The following is a 17500-nucleotide window of genomic DNA, read 5'->3' on the forward strand; positions in this document are numbered from 1 at the left end:
GTGAAGGAAGGAAAAAGGAAAATGAAAGGGAGGCGGAAGGATGGGAGAGGGAGAGAGGGAGAGGGGGGGAGAAGGAGGAGAGGGAGATAGATAGATAGATTGATATAGAGATATAGATGGATAGAGAGAGAGGAGAAGGAGAGAGAGAGACAGAGACTGAGACAGAGAGACAGAGACAAAGAGTAGGTGGGGGGCGGGGGGCAGGAAGAGAGAGAAATAAATAAATAAAGAAAGAGAGAGGAAGAAGAGAGACGGCAAGAGCGGCGAGGCGGCGACTCTCAGCCTTCCCGGGCCAAGCCACGCGTGGAGAGTGATCACCTTATCGGCTCCTAGCATGTTCCCAGCCCGAAGTCGCCCATCTCTCTCTCTCTCTCTCTCTCTCTCTCTCTCTCTCTCTCTCTCTCTCTCTCTCTCTCTCTCTCTCTCTCTCTCTCTCTCTAATATTAGTAGATAACGTGATGTAAGAAAAAGTGATGCAGAGGGGGATGGGAAGTGGAGGGAGGGGGGGGGGAGGATATGAGAATGCCCGGTCATTGATTACCTAATGTCCGAGTTTCATATACGTGTGGCCGTTTCTGTTGTATGTCTGATGGCGTCTGTTTTCCCTTTGTTTGTTTTTTTTGGATAGGGGTTAGGGGGTTAGGGAGAGGGGGGGAAGGGGGTAGGATGGATGAACGGGGTCGAAGGCTTGAAGAATAGGTCATTGTGTGCGCGTCGCCCCGGGGTCACCTGTCTTTGGCACTGGAGGGGGGGGGCGAAGGAGGAGGAGGGGGGAGGGGAAGGGGAAGGGGGAAGGGAAGGGGAAAGGGGAGGAGGAGGAGGGGGGGGAGGGGAGGGGGGTTGTGTTTCCGTCGGGGAAATCCTGTTGTTTTTTTTCCTTCGCGTGACTTTTTGTTTTCTGCGTAACTGGTTTCGCTCTCGCTCTTTCTTTCACTCTCGGCTCTCGCTCTTTCTCTCTGTCTGCGTTGGTTACATATATCTATACTCACACACACACACACACACACACACACACACACACACACACACACACACACACACACACACACACACACACACACACACACACACACACATATATTCCTCCTCTCCCTCCTCTCTTCTTCCTTCTCCTTCTCTCTTTCTCCCTCCCTCTCCCATCCTCCCCTTTCCCTCTCCCTTTCTCTCTCCTCCTCCCCTTTCCCTCCCCCCATTCCCTCCCCCATACTCTCTCCTCTCCCCCTTCCCTTCCTTCCCTCCCCCTTACTCTCTCCTCCCCCCCTTCCCTTCCTCCCCCCCATCCCACCTGTCCCTCCCCCCACCCCGTCGGCGGGAGGGGCGTGTCCGTCGTGTGGGTATTGACGTCAGAGCCTTAATGCAAAGGCAAGATAAAAAAAATAAAAAATAAGTTTTCATTGGGAGAAAGAAGAGAGGGAAATATAGAGAGAGAGAAAGAGGGAGAGAGAGAGCGAAAGAGGGAGAGGGAGAGAGAAAGAGAAAGAGAGAGAAAGAGAAAGAGAAAGAGAGAGAGAGAGAGAGAGAGAGAGAGAGGGAGAGTGGGAAAGAAGAAAAGGAACATTTTAAAAAGTAAAAAAAAAAAAAAAAAAAAAAAAAAAAAAAAAAATCTCGATTATAATTTGATTCACGCTTCGAAAATAGAACTTGCTCGTTTTCCTTAATCGAAGTTTTCGTCTTTTTTTCATTATTTAATCCTTTCTTAAGATCAAAACGAGGGATTTGTTTTTCTTCTTCTTCTTTCCTTTTTGCTTTTATAGACTATAAAGATTTTTTTTTTTTTTTTTTTTTTTTTTTTTTTTTTTTTTTTTTTTTAATAAATGTGACACGGGGAATTTGAGCATCAAAGGTCTCGCACGTGGGCCTGAAAAGGGGAAAATTCCTTGAATGATTTAGCTTGTTTGTGAAAATAGAGGAGAGGGAGGGGGGAGGGGAGGGTGAGAGTGAGGGCAGGAGGAGGGGGAGGGGGGGAGTGAGGGTGAGGGGGAGAGGGGGAGAGGGAGAGTGAGTGAGAAGAGTGAAAATATATAGGAATGAGAGAATGAGTGAATAAATGGGTAAGTGAGAGAGAGGGAATGTGTGTGTGGGAAGAGGAAATCTAGATGTATATTTGGAATTGTAAATTCACAGACAGACAGACAAACAGACAGCAGACAGACAGAGGCTGAAGCACCATTGTTGTTTCATAGTTTTGTTAATTTCATCCGGTCTTGGTTTTGCAAATGAATTGAAAATTTGATTTTTCCCCTAAAAATAATGCAATGATGATGAGAAAGTAAAAACCTGGGAAAAGAAATTAAAATGTTGCAGGGACGATACCGATAGAAGCAACGATTATCATCACCATCATCACGTAATTCGTCACTCACCATCGCATCACATCAAACATCCATCATCACTACCCCAACCTCCCAACACATTATTTTATCATTTTCATATATTTATCATCACCAAATTTTCTTCATAATAAAACACCCAAATCTTTATCACCATTATTTCCCAAAAAATTCACCATCAAAACCCCGTATCCCCCTTTACCATTCTTCTCATAACACAAAACCCTCAACCATCACCCTTTATTAAAATCTCCAACACAAACACCATTTTTCAAAATCATTTTCACCAATCCCACAACATAAAACCCTCCCACATCAAACCTTTCACTCCCTCCCAAAACTTCATCACCATCATCACAATCATCACCATCACCCTCACCATCTTCATCATCAGCATCTTTATGGTAATAACGACTATGCTGCCAACAATACTTTACGTTTACTTAATTAAACAAGAGTAAAGATGGTACTAATTAATATTGATAACACCCCCCACCAAAAAAACCCCTTACTTTAAACTACAATAAAGATAATGCTATTAAGAGCTATTTCCCTCTACCAAGCTATCGACAATAAAGGTAATGCTAGTTAACGACAATAAAGATAATGGTAATGAATGGGGAAACATCTGCAAAAAGTTTATACTGTGGGAAAAAAACCACAATGTAAAAAAAGATTTATTGAAAGTGAGACAACAGTTTGGGAATCCAACACTATTGTCTCATTTTCAATAAATCTAGTTTTACATTGTAGGGTTTTTCTACCATAATGATAATTAAGAACAATAAAGATAATGATGTTTTAAAAAAATGGGTAGGGGGTAGTTAACAACAATAATGGTGCTGTCAACATTTTCCCTCTATTTAATTAACAAGAATCAAGACGATGTGCCATTAATAACACTTTCCCTCCCCAACTAACAACAAAGTCAAACGATCTCACTAACCTTCCTCCTCCTCTTCTATCTTTCCCGTTCATCTTCCTGTTTTTTCTCTTCCCCTTATATATCGGTATTTACCTCTTGCTCCTTCATTTTATTTCCGTATAAACATACCATATTATTATTTTTATTATGTAATAAGCTAGCCAGATTTTTTTGCTCATATTATGTAATGTAAACAATTTTTTTTTTTTTTTTCCATTGAACGCGTATCAAAAATACAAGCGTAAAGGTATTTCCCCGGACAAGCAATTGCGAGGTACGTGACTGGAGGTTCGTTTGTGTAGACAAGCATTTGGGCGTGGCAGTTGTATACACGTGTAAGTTTCGTCTGCCAGGCTGAAGTGCACACGGCTCAAACCGCCTCCGACACAGTCACGCAGAGCCAGATGTACACATACACACGCACACACATGCATACACGCTGGACGTTACTCTTCCATCAAAGTTTTGGTTTTGAATTATTAACGTATTTTCTTCCTGTTGCCACTCCATGATCCGGGGATGTTCGCGCGGCATTTGGTTATTTGTTCTTTCCTGGCGTTGGATCTAATTGATTGGATTTTATTTTATTACTGCGCATGGGAACGGCTTGAAATCGAACGCCACAGGATGGTAAAAATTTACTCCGCATCTGTCAGCGAAGTCGGCGCCAGTTGTGACCGCGGCTTCGGCTAGATAAAACCTCCCCCTCCTCCTGCCTGTCTGGGAATATTTCAACTTCGTATCCCACCCACTTTCCCCCCTCCCCTCCCTTCAACCTCTCCCTCTCCTCCTTCTTTCTTCTTCTTCTTCTTCTTCTTCTTCTTCTTCTTTTTCTTCTTCTTTTTCTTCTTCTTCTTCTCCTCCTCCTCCTCCTCCTCCTCCTCCTCCTCCTCCTCCTCCTCCTCTTCCTCCTCCTCCCCCTTCCTCCTCCTCTTCTTCCTCTTCCTCCTCCTCCTCCTCCTCCTCCTCCTCCTCCTCCTCTTCCCCTTCCTCCTCCTCTTCTTCCTCTTCCTCCTCCTCCTCCTCCTCCTCCTCTTCCCCTTCCTCTTCCTCTTCTTCCTCTTCCTCTTCCTCTTCCTCTTCCTCTTCCTCTTCCTCTTCCTCTTCCTCTTCCTCCTCCTCCTCCTCCTCCTCCTCCTCCTCCTCCTCCTCCTCCTCCTCCTCCTCCTCCTCCTCCTCCTCCTCCTCCTCCTCCTCCTCCTCCCCCTTCTCCTCTTCCTCCCCTCTTCCTCCCCTCTTCCTCCTCCCCCTTTTCCTCTTCCTCCTCCTCCTCCTCCTCCTCCTCCTCCTCCCCTAAGGTGGGGGTTGCACGAATGAGTCAGCAAGCACGAGGGGGGAAAGTTGGTAGTGCATTTCGTTCTGGAAACTGTGTCGTTCTCATCTACCTCCTGCTACTTCACGCGTCCGGATCATCCAGCACAGTTACGGGAACTTGGCCGCAACTTTGCCGCGCTGGGAGAACCGTTCGTCCGGTGGAGGTTTTACATTCATGGCCCCTGCTGTGCGTGCAGTGTTTCCCTGCTAGGAACGCCTCGCCTCTCCCGCTGTACACAGCTGCATCTTCCCTTCTGGGCTTTTCTGTCCCGTGAATTCACCCGCAGTCGTGACTTGGTCATGCCGTGTGTGTGCGCTCGCGATGGAAATTGTCGGTGTGATTTGTTCGCGCGCGTGTGTACTTGCACTTGTACACTTTATATATGTGTATGTATATATATATATATGTATGTATGTATGTATACACACATACCTTGTGTGTGTGCATACTCGCGCGTGCGTGCGTGCGTGCACTCGCTCGTGCCCGTGCGTGTTTGTCTGTGCTCGAGACAAAGAAGTGGGTTTTCAGGGGGAAACGACTTGAAATAGCTAGCCGGTAGCATAATCCAATAAACTTCGGAAGGCACAGCTAATTACATAATCGATTACAAACGAGTGCGGACACCGGGAGCCTAGAACACCCGCCACTTCCCCATCGTTATGGCCAGAATGACAATAACACTGACCACGAGGATGGGGGCATTAATCACTCAAAGAATGATAACGCGCGTGTTTCCCCTCCCCCCCCCCCCCACACACACGTCCTTTCCTCGCCCCCCTCCCCTCGCAGCTGAACACAAGCAACACACATGCAATTGCACGCGTATCCAGGGGCGAGAGGGACGCGAACCGGCCCACTGCTCCGTGCAACCGACCGCCGGTTGTGACGAGGGCGAGTGGCGCCAGCGGAGGCCCATCCAGCGCCTCCCTGGCAGAGCGGTGGCGGCGCCTGGCGGACCCTGGCGCTCAGGACGTGGCTGCTGGAGGTGCTTTGCGGGTGGTGGGGGAATGTGTTGGTGGGGGAGGGGATTATAGTTGGGGGAATGTGGTGGGGGTGGAGGGGGGAAAGGGAATGTTCGGATGGGGCTTCAAGTTGGGGAAAGTGTTGGAGGTGGAGGTGTTTTTAATGTTGGGGAAAGTGTTGGAGGTGGAGATGTTTTAATGTTGGGGGAAAGTGTTGGAGGTGGAGGAGTTCCTCTACCTCTTGGAACTGCTTGAAAGTACCTAAGCTGTTGAAACTGCTGGAAGTGTTGGAGATGAAGGTGTCAAAGCTGGAGGGGAAAATGTGGAGTTGGAGACGCTAAAGCTCCTGAAACTGCCGTGTGGAGAAGGTCTGTGGGCCGTCGGCGCGGTGCTGTGGGCTCAGATGACCTGCAATTTCGGTGTTGTGTTTGTGCCGTAGAAGAAAAAGAAAAGGAAAAAAAAACATGAAGAAAAATAAAAACATAGATATAAGAAAAAGAAGAAACAGAAAAATAAGTGACATGCACTCATTATCGTAAAAAAACACAAGACACTTATAGTGAACTTTTCGATAAACTCCCAGCATGAAAAGAGGACATACTGAACATTTCCATTTATTTCACAGATAGCGACTGTATCTAATAAAGCACGCCATTATCAATATAGTGCATTGTCATTGTGATTAATAAATCGTGTGACCCATGTTCATAGGAAGGCATATCAGCTGTTCAACGACCAAGAGAAGGGAGGTCCTCTTTAATTGGTTCAATAACTGGTTCTTTCCAAAAGTGATGGTGGTGTTAGCGGTATATAGAAATAAGTGGTTACTTTGGTTTAGGTGTATTACGTAAGGTTATATCTAGTTAGCGAGAGAGATAGAAATTGGTAGATATTGATTTGATAAATAGTTGACAGACAGATAGGCAGGCAGGCAGACAGGCAGGCAGGCAGGCAGGCAGGCAGGCAGGCAGGCAGGCAGGCAGGCAGGCAGGCAGGCAGACAGACAGACAGACAGACAGACAGACAGACAGACAGACAGACAGACAGACAGACAGACAGACTCAGACAGACAGACACAGACAGATAGAAATTGGGAAATTGTTACAGATGAATATTTTTTGTGTGGCCAAAATGTACACAGCAGGCATGTGACTGTCGTTTGTTTTTTAGCACTGTAGAAAATTCGAACCGAGAAGGAGTTTGTTATTTGTGACTTTTTTTTCGTGACCCCGAATTTACAGTAGAAACCTTGATCCGAGAAAGAGTTTCTGTCATGCACTGGTGAAGTCGGATCGTCGTCATATTCAAGTTCTTTTTTATCGTTTTCGTGCATGAGAGGCTACGCTTTGATTACAGGTTGAAGTACCATCGATTCCCGCCACCCCCTAACAAAAAAAAAAAAAAAAAAAAAAGAAAGAAAGAAAATGTAGAAAGAGAGAAAGTGAAATATTAGTCTCCATGGGTTTTCTTTTCTTTCTTTTACAATCATAGCCATGCAGGTTTTATGGAGAAACACATTGAAAAGAAAACGCTGTGTTGCATACAATCGCACTCATTCATTTTATATTAGTTTTGTGTATTCATATTTACCTATTTACATATTCATTTACAACAATATTTTTTTTTCTTCTGGTTGGGGTTTATCGCATAGAATTTCAGAAAAAAAGAAAAGAAAAGAAAAAAAAAAAAACGCGATAGGTGCGCAGTAGACACGAATAAGTAGATGATGTTTCGAGCTCAGGCGGTGTTATAATGTCCACCCCCGGGCCTCGTGTGGACAGGAAGGCTTAGCGGAACGGAGGAACGGCGAGCTAAGGAACGGCAGAAGAACCATGAACACGCTCTTCAGGAAACGGTAAGTCGGTGATGGGGGAAATGTGGTGGGGGGGGGGGGGATGTTAAATTTCGTTGGGTACGTTTCTTTAATTTTTTCTCTTGTTTTTTTTTTTCTTTTTCTTTTCTTTTTCTTCGTCTTTTGTCTTATTGGTCATTCTTCATCTTCAGGGTTATCATTATCAATATTATTATTATTAATTATTATCATTATTATTATCAATATTATTATTATTATTATTATTATTATTATTGGCATTAATGTTATTATTATTTGTATTGGTATTATTGTTTTTGTTATCATTATTATCATTGTGTGTCAGTCATTCTTTAATGTTTGTTTTGTCAATTATCACCCCGTATTACATCAATTTGAAGAACATAATTCCACAGTCAAATGGAATATTTTTTTTGACCGTAAAATTGAAACAGATAGAACAAACAAAATTATTATTATTATTATTATTATTATTATTATTATTATTGTTATTGTTATTGTTATTATTATTAATGTTTTTTTCTGTTAAACTGCTCATTATTATTTGTATTTGTATTATTCTCACTGTCATTGTCATTTTTATCGTTATCTGTATTATGGATGTCATTGCATTATTGTCACTGCTATTAGTTTTATATTACAATTATTTATTATTCTTTTGAGTTAAAAACGTTGTTCAGAGGGATTTTTATTTATTCCGACCCAGTTGATAATTGTTTTGTATAGATTCAATTACCGTTAATTATTATTGATTGTGATGCTATGATGATAACAGTAATGAGGGTAATGCTAGTGATGGTAACTAAAATGACACATAGTGATGATGATTATAGGAATATTGATATTAATTGTCGCTCATCACAGTATTTTTTTCTTTCTGAAATAAGGCCTTTTTCGTATATTTCATTTTTTTGTTTGTAATTTTTATTCATGATGACAAAGTAATTATACGTTTTCTTTGAAGCGAGGAAACTATTTTCTGCTTAAAGGAATAGCATTAGTAATTTCGAAAAGTGGGGGAGGGGGTGGGGGGTGGGGGAGGGAAAGGATAAGGGTGAGGGTGAGGGTGAGGGTGAGGGTGAGGGTGAGGGTAAGGGAGAGGGAGAGGGAGTGGAGAGGAAGAGGGTGAAGGTGAGAGAGAGGAGGGAGAGAGTGAGAAGAGAGAGAGAGAGAGAGAGAGAGAGAAAGAAAGAAAGAAAGAAAGAAGGAAGGAGGAGGAGATGAAGAACAATAACGACATCGACAATGAGAAAAAGAGAAAGAAAACGAGAGAAAGAGAGAGAGAGAGAGAGAGAGAGAGAGAGAGAGAGAGAGAGAGAGAGAGAGAGAGACCGAAAGAGCGAGAGAGCGAGAGAGAGAGAGAGAGAGACCGAAAGAGCGAGAGAGCGAAAGAGCGAGAGAGCGAGAGACCGAGAGAGCGAGAGAGCGAGAGAGCGAGCCAGAGCCCAGGTGTTCCCGAGTTGACCGCACTAAACGCCATTACACAGGGACTGCCACTAAGATCCAATATCTCCGGCTCGCAATAGAGACACGGTCCGGGTTGATCTTTAGAGTTGTGTTTTTTTTTTTTTGTGGTCTCTTTCTCTCTTTCTTCTCTGTCTCTGTTTGTTTCTCTTTCTTTCTCTATCTGTTTCTCTTTCTCCGGGTCTGGCTCTTCTTCATTTTATTCTTCTTATTCTTATCATTATCATTACTATCATCATTATTATTATTATTATTATTATTATTATTATTATCATTATCATTATCATTATCATTATCATTATTATTATTATTATTATTATTATTATTATTATTAATTATCATTATCATTATCATTATTATTATCATTATCATTATCATTATCATCATTATTATCATTATCATCACCATCATCATCAATGTATCACACTTATTATTGTTATCATTATTATTATTATCATCATTATTGTTATCATTATCATTATTATTACCATTATTGTTGAGAGAGAGAGAGAGAGAGAGAGAGAGAGAGAGAGAGAGAGAGAGAGAGAGAGAGAGAGAGAGAGAGAGAGAGAGAGAGAGAGAGAGAGAGAGAGAGAAGAAGAAGAAGAAGGAAGAGGAAGAAGCGGGAGAGGATAAGGAAGAGGCGGGAGAGGAAGAGGAAGAGGCGGGAGAGGAAGAGGAAGAGGCGGAAGGAGGAGGGAGAGGGGGAAGGGGAGAGAGAGGACGAGAATAATATTCAGGACTTTTAAGGAAGCGTAACTTCTCGTGGAACCGCTTGTAAAGAGGGAATGCGAGAGGGAGAGAGACCGGACACTTTACTTGTGCTGATATGATTGTTGTTGTTGTTGTTGGTTTATTTTCATTGTTGTTGGTGGTTGCTGTTCTCAGTGTTGTTGTTGTTTTGTTATTATTATTGTTATTATTATTATTGTCATTAATATTGGTTTTATTATTATTATTATTATTATTATTATTATTATTATTATTATCATTATTATTATTACCTATATTATTATTACCATTATTATCACTATCATTATCATTATTATTATTATTATTATTATTATTATTATTATTATATTGTTATTGGCATTGTTATTAGGATCCTCTCTCCCTTCCCCCTCCTCGTCTCCCCACCTTCCTTCCTCCCCTTCTTCCTTCTCACCCTCCCTCCTTTCTCTTCCCTTTCTCCTCCCCTCCCTCCTCCCCCCTCCCTCCCTTTTCCCCCCTCCCCCTCCCTCAATTCTCTCTCCTCCCCCTACCTCCTCCCTCCCTCCTCCCCATCCCTCCTCCCTTTCTCCTCACCCCCTCCTCCTCCATTTCATCTCCCCCTTTTCCCTTTCTTCTCCCTCTTTTCCCTTTCTTCTCCCTTTCTTCTCCCTTCCTCCTCCCTTCGCCTCAGAGACAGAAATGTGATTATGCATGCAAGAGCGGCCCGGGCCATTAAAATTACGTTTTTTTTTTTTGTTTGTTTTTTTTAAAGGCATTGCATTAAATGTTGCTTTGCACGTTGCACTTTGGAGTTTTATGAGGAGGTCGAGTCGTGTTATGGTGTGTGTTTGTTTGTTTGTTTGTTTCTGTGCAGTGTTGTTGGTGTTTATTGTGTTGTGGTTGTGGCCCTGTGATTGATCTTTTGTGTTATTTTTTTGTTGTTGTTGTTATGTTTGTTTTATTTTTTTATTGTTATTTTTTTATTATTATTATTATTGTTTTTTTTGCTTGATATTATCACGTTTGTGATTTTGATTGCTGTTATGTAAATTATGAAGTTGTTTTAGTGATGAAGTTGTGTGTATGGCGAGGCTATGTAAATAATCGTCTTAAATGTTGAAGCCGTGTAAATGATGAGGTTATTTAGATAATGATGTTGTTTCAATGGTGAAGTTGCGTTAATGATGAAGTTATGTTGATAAAGTTGTGTTAATCATAAACTTGGGTTGATAAGGAGGTGGTGTAAATGATGAAGCAGCGTTGATGATGAAGTTTGAATGATGAAGCAGCGTTGATGATGAAGTTTGAATGATGAAGCAGCGTTGATGATGACGTTTGAATGATGAAGCAGCGTTGATGATGACGTTTGAATGATAAAGTTTGAATGATGAAGCAGCGTTGATGATGACGTTTGAATGATGAAGCAGCGTTGATGATGACGTTTGAATGATGAAGCAGCGTTGATGATGACGTTTGAATGATGAAGCAGCGTTGATGATGAAGTTTGAATGATGAAGCAGCGTTGATGATGAAGTTTGAATGATGAAGCAGCGTTGATGATGAAGTTTGAATGATGAAGCAGCGTTGATGATGACGTTTGAATGATGAAGCAGCGTTGATGATGACGTTTGAATGATAAAGTTTGAATGATGAAGCAGCGTTGATGATGAAGTTTGAAGGATGAAGCAGCGTTGATGATGAAGTTTGAATGATGAAGCAGCGTTGATGATGAAGTTTGAATGATGAAGCAGCGTTGATGATGAAGTTTGAATGATGAAGCAGCGTTGATGATGAAGTTTGAATGATGAAGCAGCGTTGATGATGACGTTTGAATGATGAAGCAGCGTTGATGATGACGTTTGAATGATGAAGCAGCGTTGATGATGACGTTTGAATGATAAAGTTTGAATGATGAAGCAGCGTTGATGATGACGTTTGAATGATGAAGCAGCGTTGATGATGACGTTTGAATGATGAAGCAGCGTTGATGATGACGTTTGAATGATGAAGCAGCGTTGATGATGAAGTTTGAATGATAAAGTTTGAATGATGAAGCAGCGTTGATGATGAAGTTTGAATGATGAAGCAGCGTTGATGATGAAGTTTGAATGATGAAGCAGCGTTGATGATGAAGTTTGAATGATGAAGCAGCGTTGATGATGACGTTTGAATGATGAAGCAGCGTTGATGATGAAGTTTGAATGATGAAGCAGCGTTGATGATGAAGTTTGAAGGATGAAGCAGCGTTGATGATGACGTTTGAATGATGAAGCAGCGTTGATGATGAAGCAGCGTTGATGATGAAGTTTGAATGATGAAGCAGCGTTGATGATGAAGTTTGAATGATGAAGCAGCGTTGATGATGAAGTTTGAATGATGAAGCAGCGTTGATGATGAAGCAGCGTTGATGATGAAGTTTGAATGATGAAGCAGCGTTGATGATGCAGTTTGAATGATGAAGCAGCGTTGATGATGAAGTTTGAAGGATGAAGCAGCGTTGATGATGACGTTTGAATGATGAAGCAGCGTTGATGATGACGTTTGAATGATGAAGCAGCGTTGATGATGAAGCAGCGTTGATGATGAAGTTTGAATGATGAAGCAGCGTTGATGATGAAGTTTGAATGATGAAGCAGCGTTGATGATCCTGCCGCCACCAACCAAGCCTATTTAGCCCCGACGCTAACCTCCGTCCCGCTGGGCGTCTAAGCGAGAATCCGGCCGATTATACTAATGTTCGTTTCCTTTCTTCCGGCTCTCACGCGTGCGGGAGGCTGCTATTTAATGGGAAGACGCGACAATTGCGACTGTTCTCTCCTCTCTCCTCTCTCCTCTCTTCTCCTTTACTCTACTCCTCTTTCTACTCTCTTCTATCCTCTCCTCTCTTCTCGCCTCTCCCCTCTTCTCGCCTCTCCCCTCTTCTCGCCTCTCCCATCCTCTTTCTTTTCTCCTGTTCTCTCCTTTCCCCTTCTCTCTCCTCTCCCCCCTCCTCTCTCCTCCCCTCCCCTCCCCTCTCCTCCCAATCCCTCCCCCTTCCTCTCTACTTTCTTCTCCTGTTCTCTCCTCTCCCCTCCTCTCTCCTCCCCTCTCATCTCCTCCCCTCCCTTCTCCTCTCCTCTCCTCTCTCCTTCCTTCTATTCTCTCCTCTCTTTGGCGTCCTCGGCTCTCTTAATTCTCTTTCGAAGTGGCTGTCGCTGTATTTTTCTCCCCGTACAATTCCCTGTCTTTCTCTCTTTGGTTATTTCTCTTTTACTATCGCTCTGTCTTTCTCTTGTTTTTTGTCTCTTTCCCTCTCTCTCTCTCTCTCTCTCTCTCTCTCTCTCTCTCTCTCTCTCTCTCTCTCTCTCTCTCTCTCTCTCTCTCTTTCTTTCTCTCTCTCTTTCTTTCTCTCTCTCTTTCTCTCTCTCTCTTTCTTTCTCTCTCTCTCTTTCTTTCTCTCTCTCTCTCTCTCTCTCTCTCTCTCTCTCTCTCTCTCTCTCTCTCTCTCTCTCTCTCTCTCTCTCTCTCTCTCTCTCTCTCTCTCTCTTCCCCTCCCTCCCTCCCTCTCTCTCTCTCTCTCTCTCTCTCTCTCTCTCTCTCTCTCTCTCTCTCTCTCTCTCTCTCTCTCTCTCTCTCTTTCTCCCTCTCTCCCTCTCTCCCTCTCTCTCTCTCTCTCTCTCTCTCCCTCCCTCTCTCCCTCTCTCCCTCCCTCCCTCCCTCCCTCCCTCCCTCCCTCCCTCCTTCCGGGTTCTGCTAACAGCGGTTGCAGTAAAATTACTGAGCAGGTGTCCGGACTTTTATTATGTTAACCACTCTTGCGTGTGTGTGTGTGTGTGTGTGTGTGTGTGTGCGTGTGCTTGCGTGTAAGGGTAAATGCCAAATCACTTGTATAGCAGAATCCCACTTCTCATCCTAGCTAATCCTTTGCCTTTGAAATCCAGCGTTGTTGGGGACCGCTTTCGCCCCCCCCCCCCCCAACCCCAATCCCCAACCCCCCCCTTGACATTTGTTCAGGTGTCCATGGTGCGACTCGGAAGACTTTTTTGTAGTCGTTATACATGGGGACGTGACATTTCGTGGTGGGGGGGATGGGGGGGTAGGGGTGGGTGTGTGGGGGTGTGTGGGGGGATTCTGTCGAGCTGGAAATTGATTAGGAAGGGGGGGGAGGGAGGGGAAGGGGAAAGGGAGGAGGGTGGGAGGGGAAAGGGCGGAGGGTGGGAGGGGAAAGGGAGGTGGGTAGGAGGGAGTGGGAGGAGAAGGAGGGAGGGAATAGGAGGAGGGAGGAGTGAGGAAGGGAGTGGGAGGGTAAGGAGGGAGGGAGGGAGGGATTGGGAGAGGAAAGGGGGGAGGGTGGGAGGGAGTGAGGGAATGGTAGGGGAAGGAGGGAGGGAGGGAAAGGGAGGAGGGTGGGTGGGAGGGAGAGAATGGGAGGGGAGGGTGGGTGGGTGGGAAGGAGGGAGGGAAAGGGAGGAGGGTGGGTGGGAGGGAGAGAATGGGAGGGGAGGGTGGATGGGTGGGAAGGAGGGAGGGAGGCGAGGGGAAGGGAGGGAGGGAAGGAGAAGAGGATAAGAGGGAAGGTCTGAGGGGGGAGAGGGGAGGAGGGGGGAGGGAGGGAGGAGGGAAGGGGTGAGGGTGGATGGATAGATAAGTGGGTGGATTGGTGGGTAGGTGGATGAGTGGATGAGTGTGTGGGTGGACTAATGGACGAGTGGCTAGCAGAAAGGATAGGAGGCAATGAGCGAAAAAGCGAGGAAAGGATGGAGGAAGAGAGGGATGACGCGAGGGAAATAAGGGAGGGGCGGGAGGGAGTGACCGAAGGAGGGAGTGGCAAGGGAGGGAAGGGAGGGAGTGACCGAAGGAGAGAGTGGCAAGGGAGGGACGGGAGGGAGTGGCAAGGGAGGGAAGGGAGGGAGTGACCGAAGGAGAGAGTGGCAAGGGAGGGACGGGAGGGAGTGGCAAGGGAGGGAAGGGAGGGAGTGACCGAAGGAGAGAGTGGCAAGGGAGGGACGGGAGGGAGTGGCAAGGGAGGGAAGGGAGGGAGTGACCGAAGGAGAGAGTGGCAAGGGAGGGACGGGAGGGAGTGGCAAGGGAGGGGCGGGAGGGAGTGACCGAAGGAGGGAGTGGCAAGGGAGGGAAGGGAGGGAGTGACCGAAGGAGAGAGTGGCAAGGGAGGGACGGGAGGGAGTGGCAAGGGAGGGAAGGGAGGGAGTGACCGAAGGAGGGAGTGGCAAGGGAGGGAAGGGAGGGAGTGACCGAAGGAGGGAGGGGCAAGGGAGGGGCAAGGGAGGGAGTGACACTGAACAAAATACACAGTCTCTTGAAATCAATGTAGATAAACAGATCAGATTGAACACGCATTGCAACGGTAAACACAACATCAATATTCAGGCAGCATCGTGGAGACCCAAATGCACAAAACCGACGTGAAATTAGATGACAGTTAAAAGCATTTAGTGAGTTTCTTAGGTCTAGGGGTCTGTGGATACGAGTGTTTTGCGTAAAATTGAAAACGCCCGGAATCGTGCGGTAGAATTGTTGTTATTACCGTTGTTGTTGGTGTTATTGTTATTATTATTGTTATTATTATTATAATAATAATAATAATTATTATTATTATTGCTATTATTATTATTATTATTATTATTATTATTATTATTATTGTTGTTGTTGTTGTTGTTGTTATTATTATTATTGTTATTATCATCATTATTATCATCATTATTATCATCATCATCATCATTATCATTATTATTATCATTATTTTAATCATCATCATCATCACCATCATCACCACCACCACCACCATCATCATTACTAATACAATTACTATTATTATTATCATTATTTTTATTGTTGCCGTTGCTTCTGCTTCTGTTGTTTGATGCCATTGCAATTGATGTTTATATCATTGTCTTTAATCCACATTACCACACTCTCATCATCACCATCCTTTTTATTCCCCGAAGAGCTTGCACCCACCACTCGTCCCTATCACCATCCCCATCACCATCCTTATCAGCACCATCCCCATCAGCACCATCCCTATCACCATCCCTATCAGCACCATCCCCTTTCATCCCCCGAAGAGCTTGCCAGCGACGGTATGGCAGACCCTGAGGATTAACCCCGCGGCCTTTCCCTTTCCAGAGTGTGCGAGATGGACCTCACCACGGCCATGGAGCAGGCGAAGATGGCGTGCAGTTTCTTCTTCAATAACCGATTCGAGGAAGCTCGCGCCCTCATGAGACCCTGGTGAGTAGGGGGGGGGGAGTAGGTGGGGGGGGGGGGGAGAGTAGATGGGTGGGGGAGAGGGGTGGGTGGGTGGGTGGGGTGGGGGTAAGGAAGGGAAGAGGGTAGGGTAGGGTAGTGGGAGGGTAGGTCTCTCTTTTCTTTTTTCTTTTTTTATCTCTCTCTCTTTTCTCTATCTTTCTTTTTTTTTTCTCTATCTATATCTATCTATCTATATATATATTTATTTATGTATTTATTTATTTATTTATTTATTTATTTATTTATTTCTATCTCAGTCAGTTTCTCGATTCCTTCCACTGATTCCTTTCCGCTCTTCTCTGGCCTGTGTCTTTTTAGCATCCACTTTTATCATCTTCCTCTTCTTCTTCATTAAGAGAGGCAAAGTTAATGTACATGTCGCCCTGTCACTCCTTGCCCTCTCGCCCCCGCCCCCTCTTGTCCTCTCGCCCCGCCCCCTCTTGTCCTCTCGCCCCGCCCCCTCTGGTCCTCTCGCCCCGCCCCCTCTTCTTCTCTTCTCCTCTTCTCCTCCTCTCCTCTTCTCTTCTCTTCTTCTCCTCTTCTCTTCTCTGCTTCTCTTCTTTCCTCTTCTCTTCTTTCCTCTCCTCTCTCCCTTCCTCATTCCTCCTCTCCGTCCAGTTCGCTTCAGAGTGTGACAACGTTTTTCTTTCTCAATCCTATTTTGTTGAGGTCATTTATTTTTTCTTTATTCTAGATTTTTTGATAGAACAGAACAGAAGGTTAATGATAAAGAAAGAAGACAATAAATAATGATAAAGAAAGAAGACAATAAATAATGATAAAGAAAGAAGACAATAAATAATGATAAAGAAAGAAGACAATAAATAATGATAAAGAAAGAAGACAATAAATAATGATACAGAAAGAAGACAATAAATAATGATAAAGAAAGAAGACAATAAATAATGATAAAGAAAGAAGACAATAAATAATGATAAAGAAAGAAGACAATAAATAATGATAAAGAAAGAAGACAATAAATAATGATAAAGAAAGAAGACAATAAATAATGATAAAGAAAGAAGACAATAAATAATGATAAAGAAAGAAGACAATAAATAATGATAAAGAAAGAAGACAATAAATAATGATAAAGAAAGAAGACAATAAATAATGATAAAGAAAGAAGACAATAAATAATGATAAAGAAAGAAGACAATAAATAATGATAAAGAAAGAAGACAATAAATAATGATAAAGAAAGAAGACAATAAATAATGATAAAGAAAGAAGACAATAAATAATGATAAAGAAAGAAGACAATAAATAATGATAAAGAAAGAAGACAATAAATAATGATAAAGAAAGAAGACAATAAATAATGATAAAGAAAGAAGACAATAAATAATGATAAAGAAAGAAGACAATAAATAATGATAAAGAAAGAAGACAATAAATAATGATAAAGAAAGAAGACAATAAATAATGATAAAGAAAGAAGACAATAAATAATGATAAAGAAAGAAGACAATAAATAATGATAAGGAATGAAAACAAAAACGTTTTCTCTCCCTTAAAAAATAAAAAAAAGAAAAGGAATTTATATTTACATAACCATCAATTCTAGCAAGTTTCCCAATAAGAGCTTTGAAAAAAAGAATATATACGTTTCCATTGAGAAATATCGACAACACTACGGAGCAAAGAGGTAGGATAACAGTGTCAAAGGAACCGGTCCATGACACTGCAACTTTAAGCGGACGTGCATGATAT

At 43.3% G+C, this 17500-nt stretch overlaps 1 protein-coding gene across 2 annotated transcripts in view; it reads left to right on the forward strand.

The window, feature by feature from the left end:
* Positions 1-17500, forward strand: part of LOC125028536 (tetratricopeptide repeat protein 39B-like) — a 55587-nt gene that overhangs the window by 19278 nt on the left and 18809 nt on the right. Inside the window, exons 1-2 of one of the 2 annotated variants that reach the window (XM_047617903.1) lie at positions 7151-7387; positions 15665-15769. In XM_047617903.1, the coding sequence (XP_047473859.1) occupies positions 7365-7387; positions 15665-15769 (128 nt within the window). In that variant the 5' untranslated portion in view covers positions 7151-7364. Of the gene's footprint in view, positions 1-7150; positions 7388-15664; positions 15770-17500 lie in introns of those variants that run through there. The other variant, XM_047617904.1, reaches the window with a different exon arrangement.

This window comes from Penaeus chinensis, chromosome 9 (genome assembly GCF_019202785.1).
Source record: "Penaeus chinensis breed Huanghai No. 1 chromosome 9, ASM1920278v2, whole genome shotgun sequence".
In the NCBI taxonomy this organism is placed as follows: Eukaryota; Metazoa; Arthropoda; class Malacostraca; order Decapoda; family Penaeidae; genus Penaeus; species Penaeus chinensis.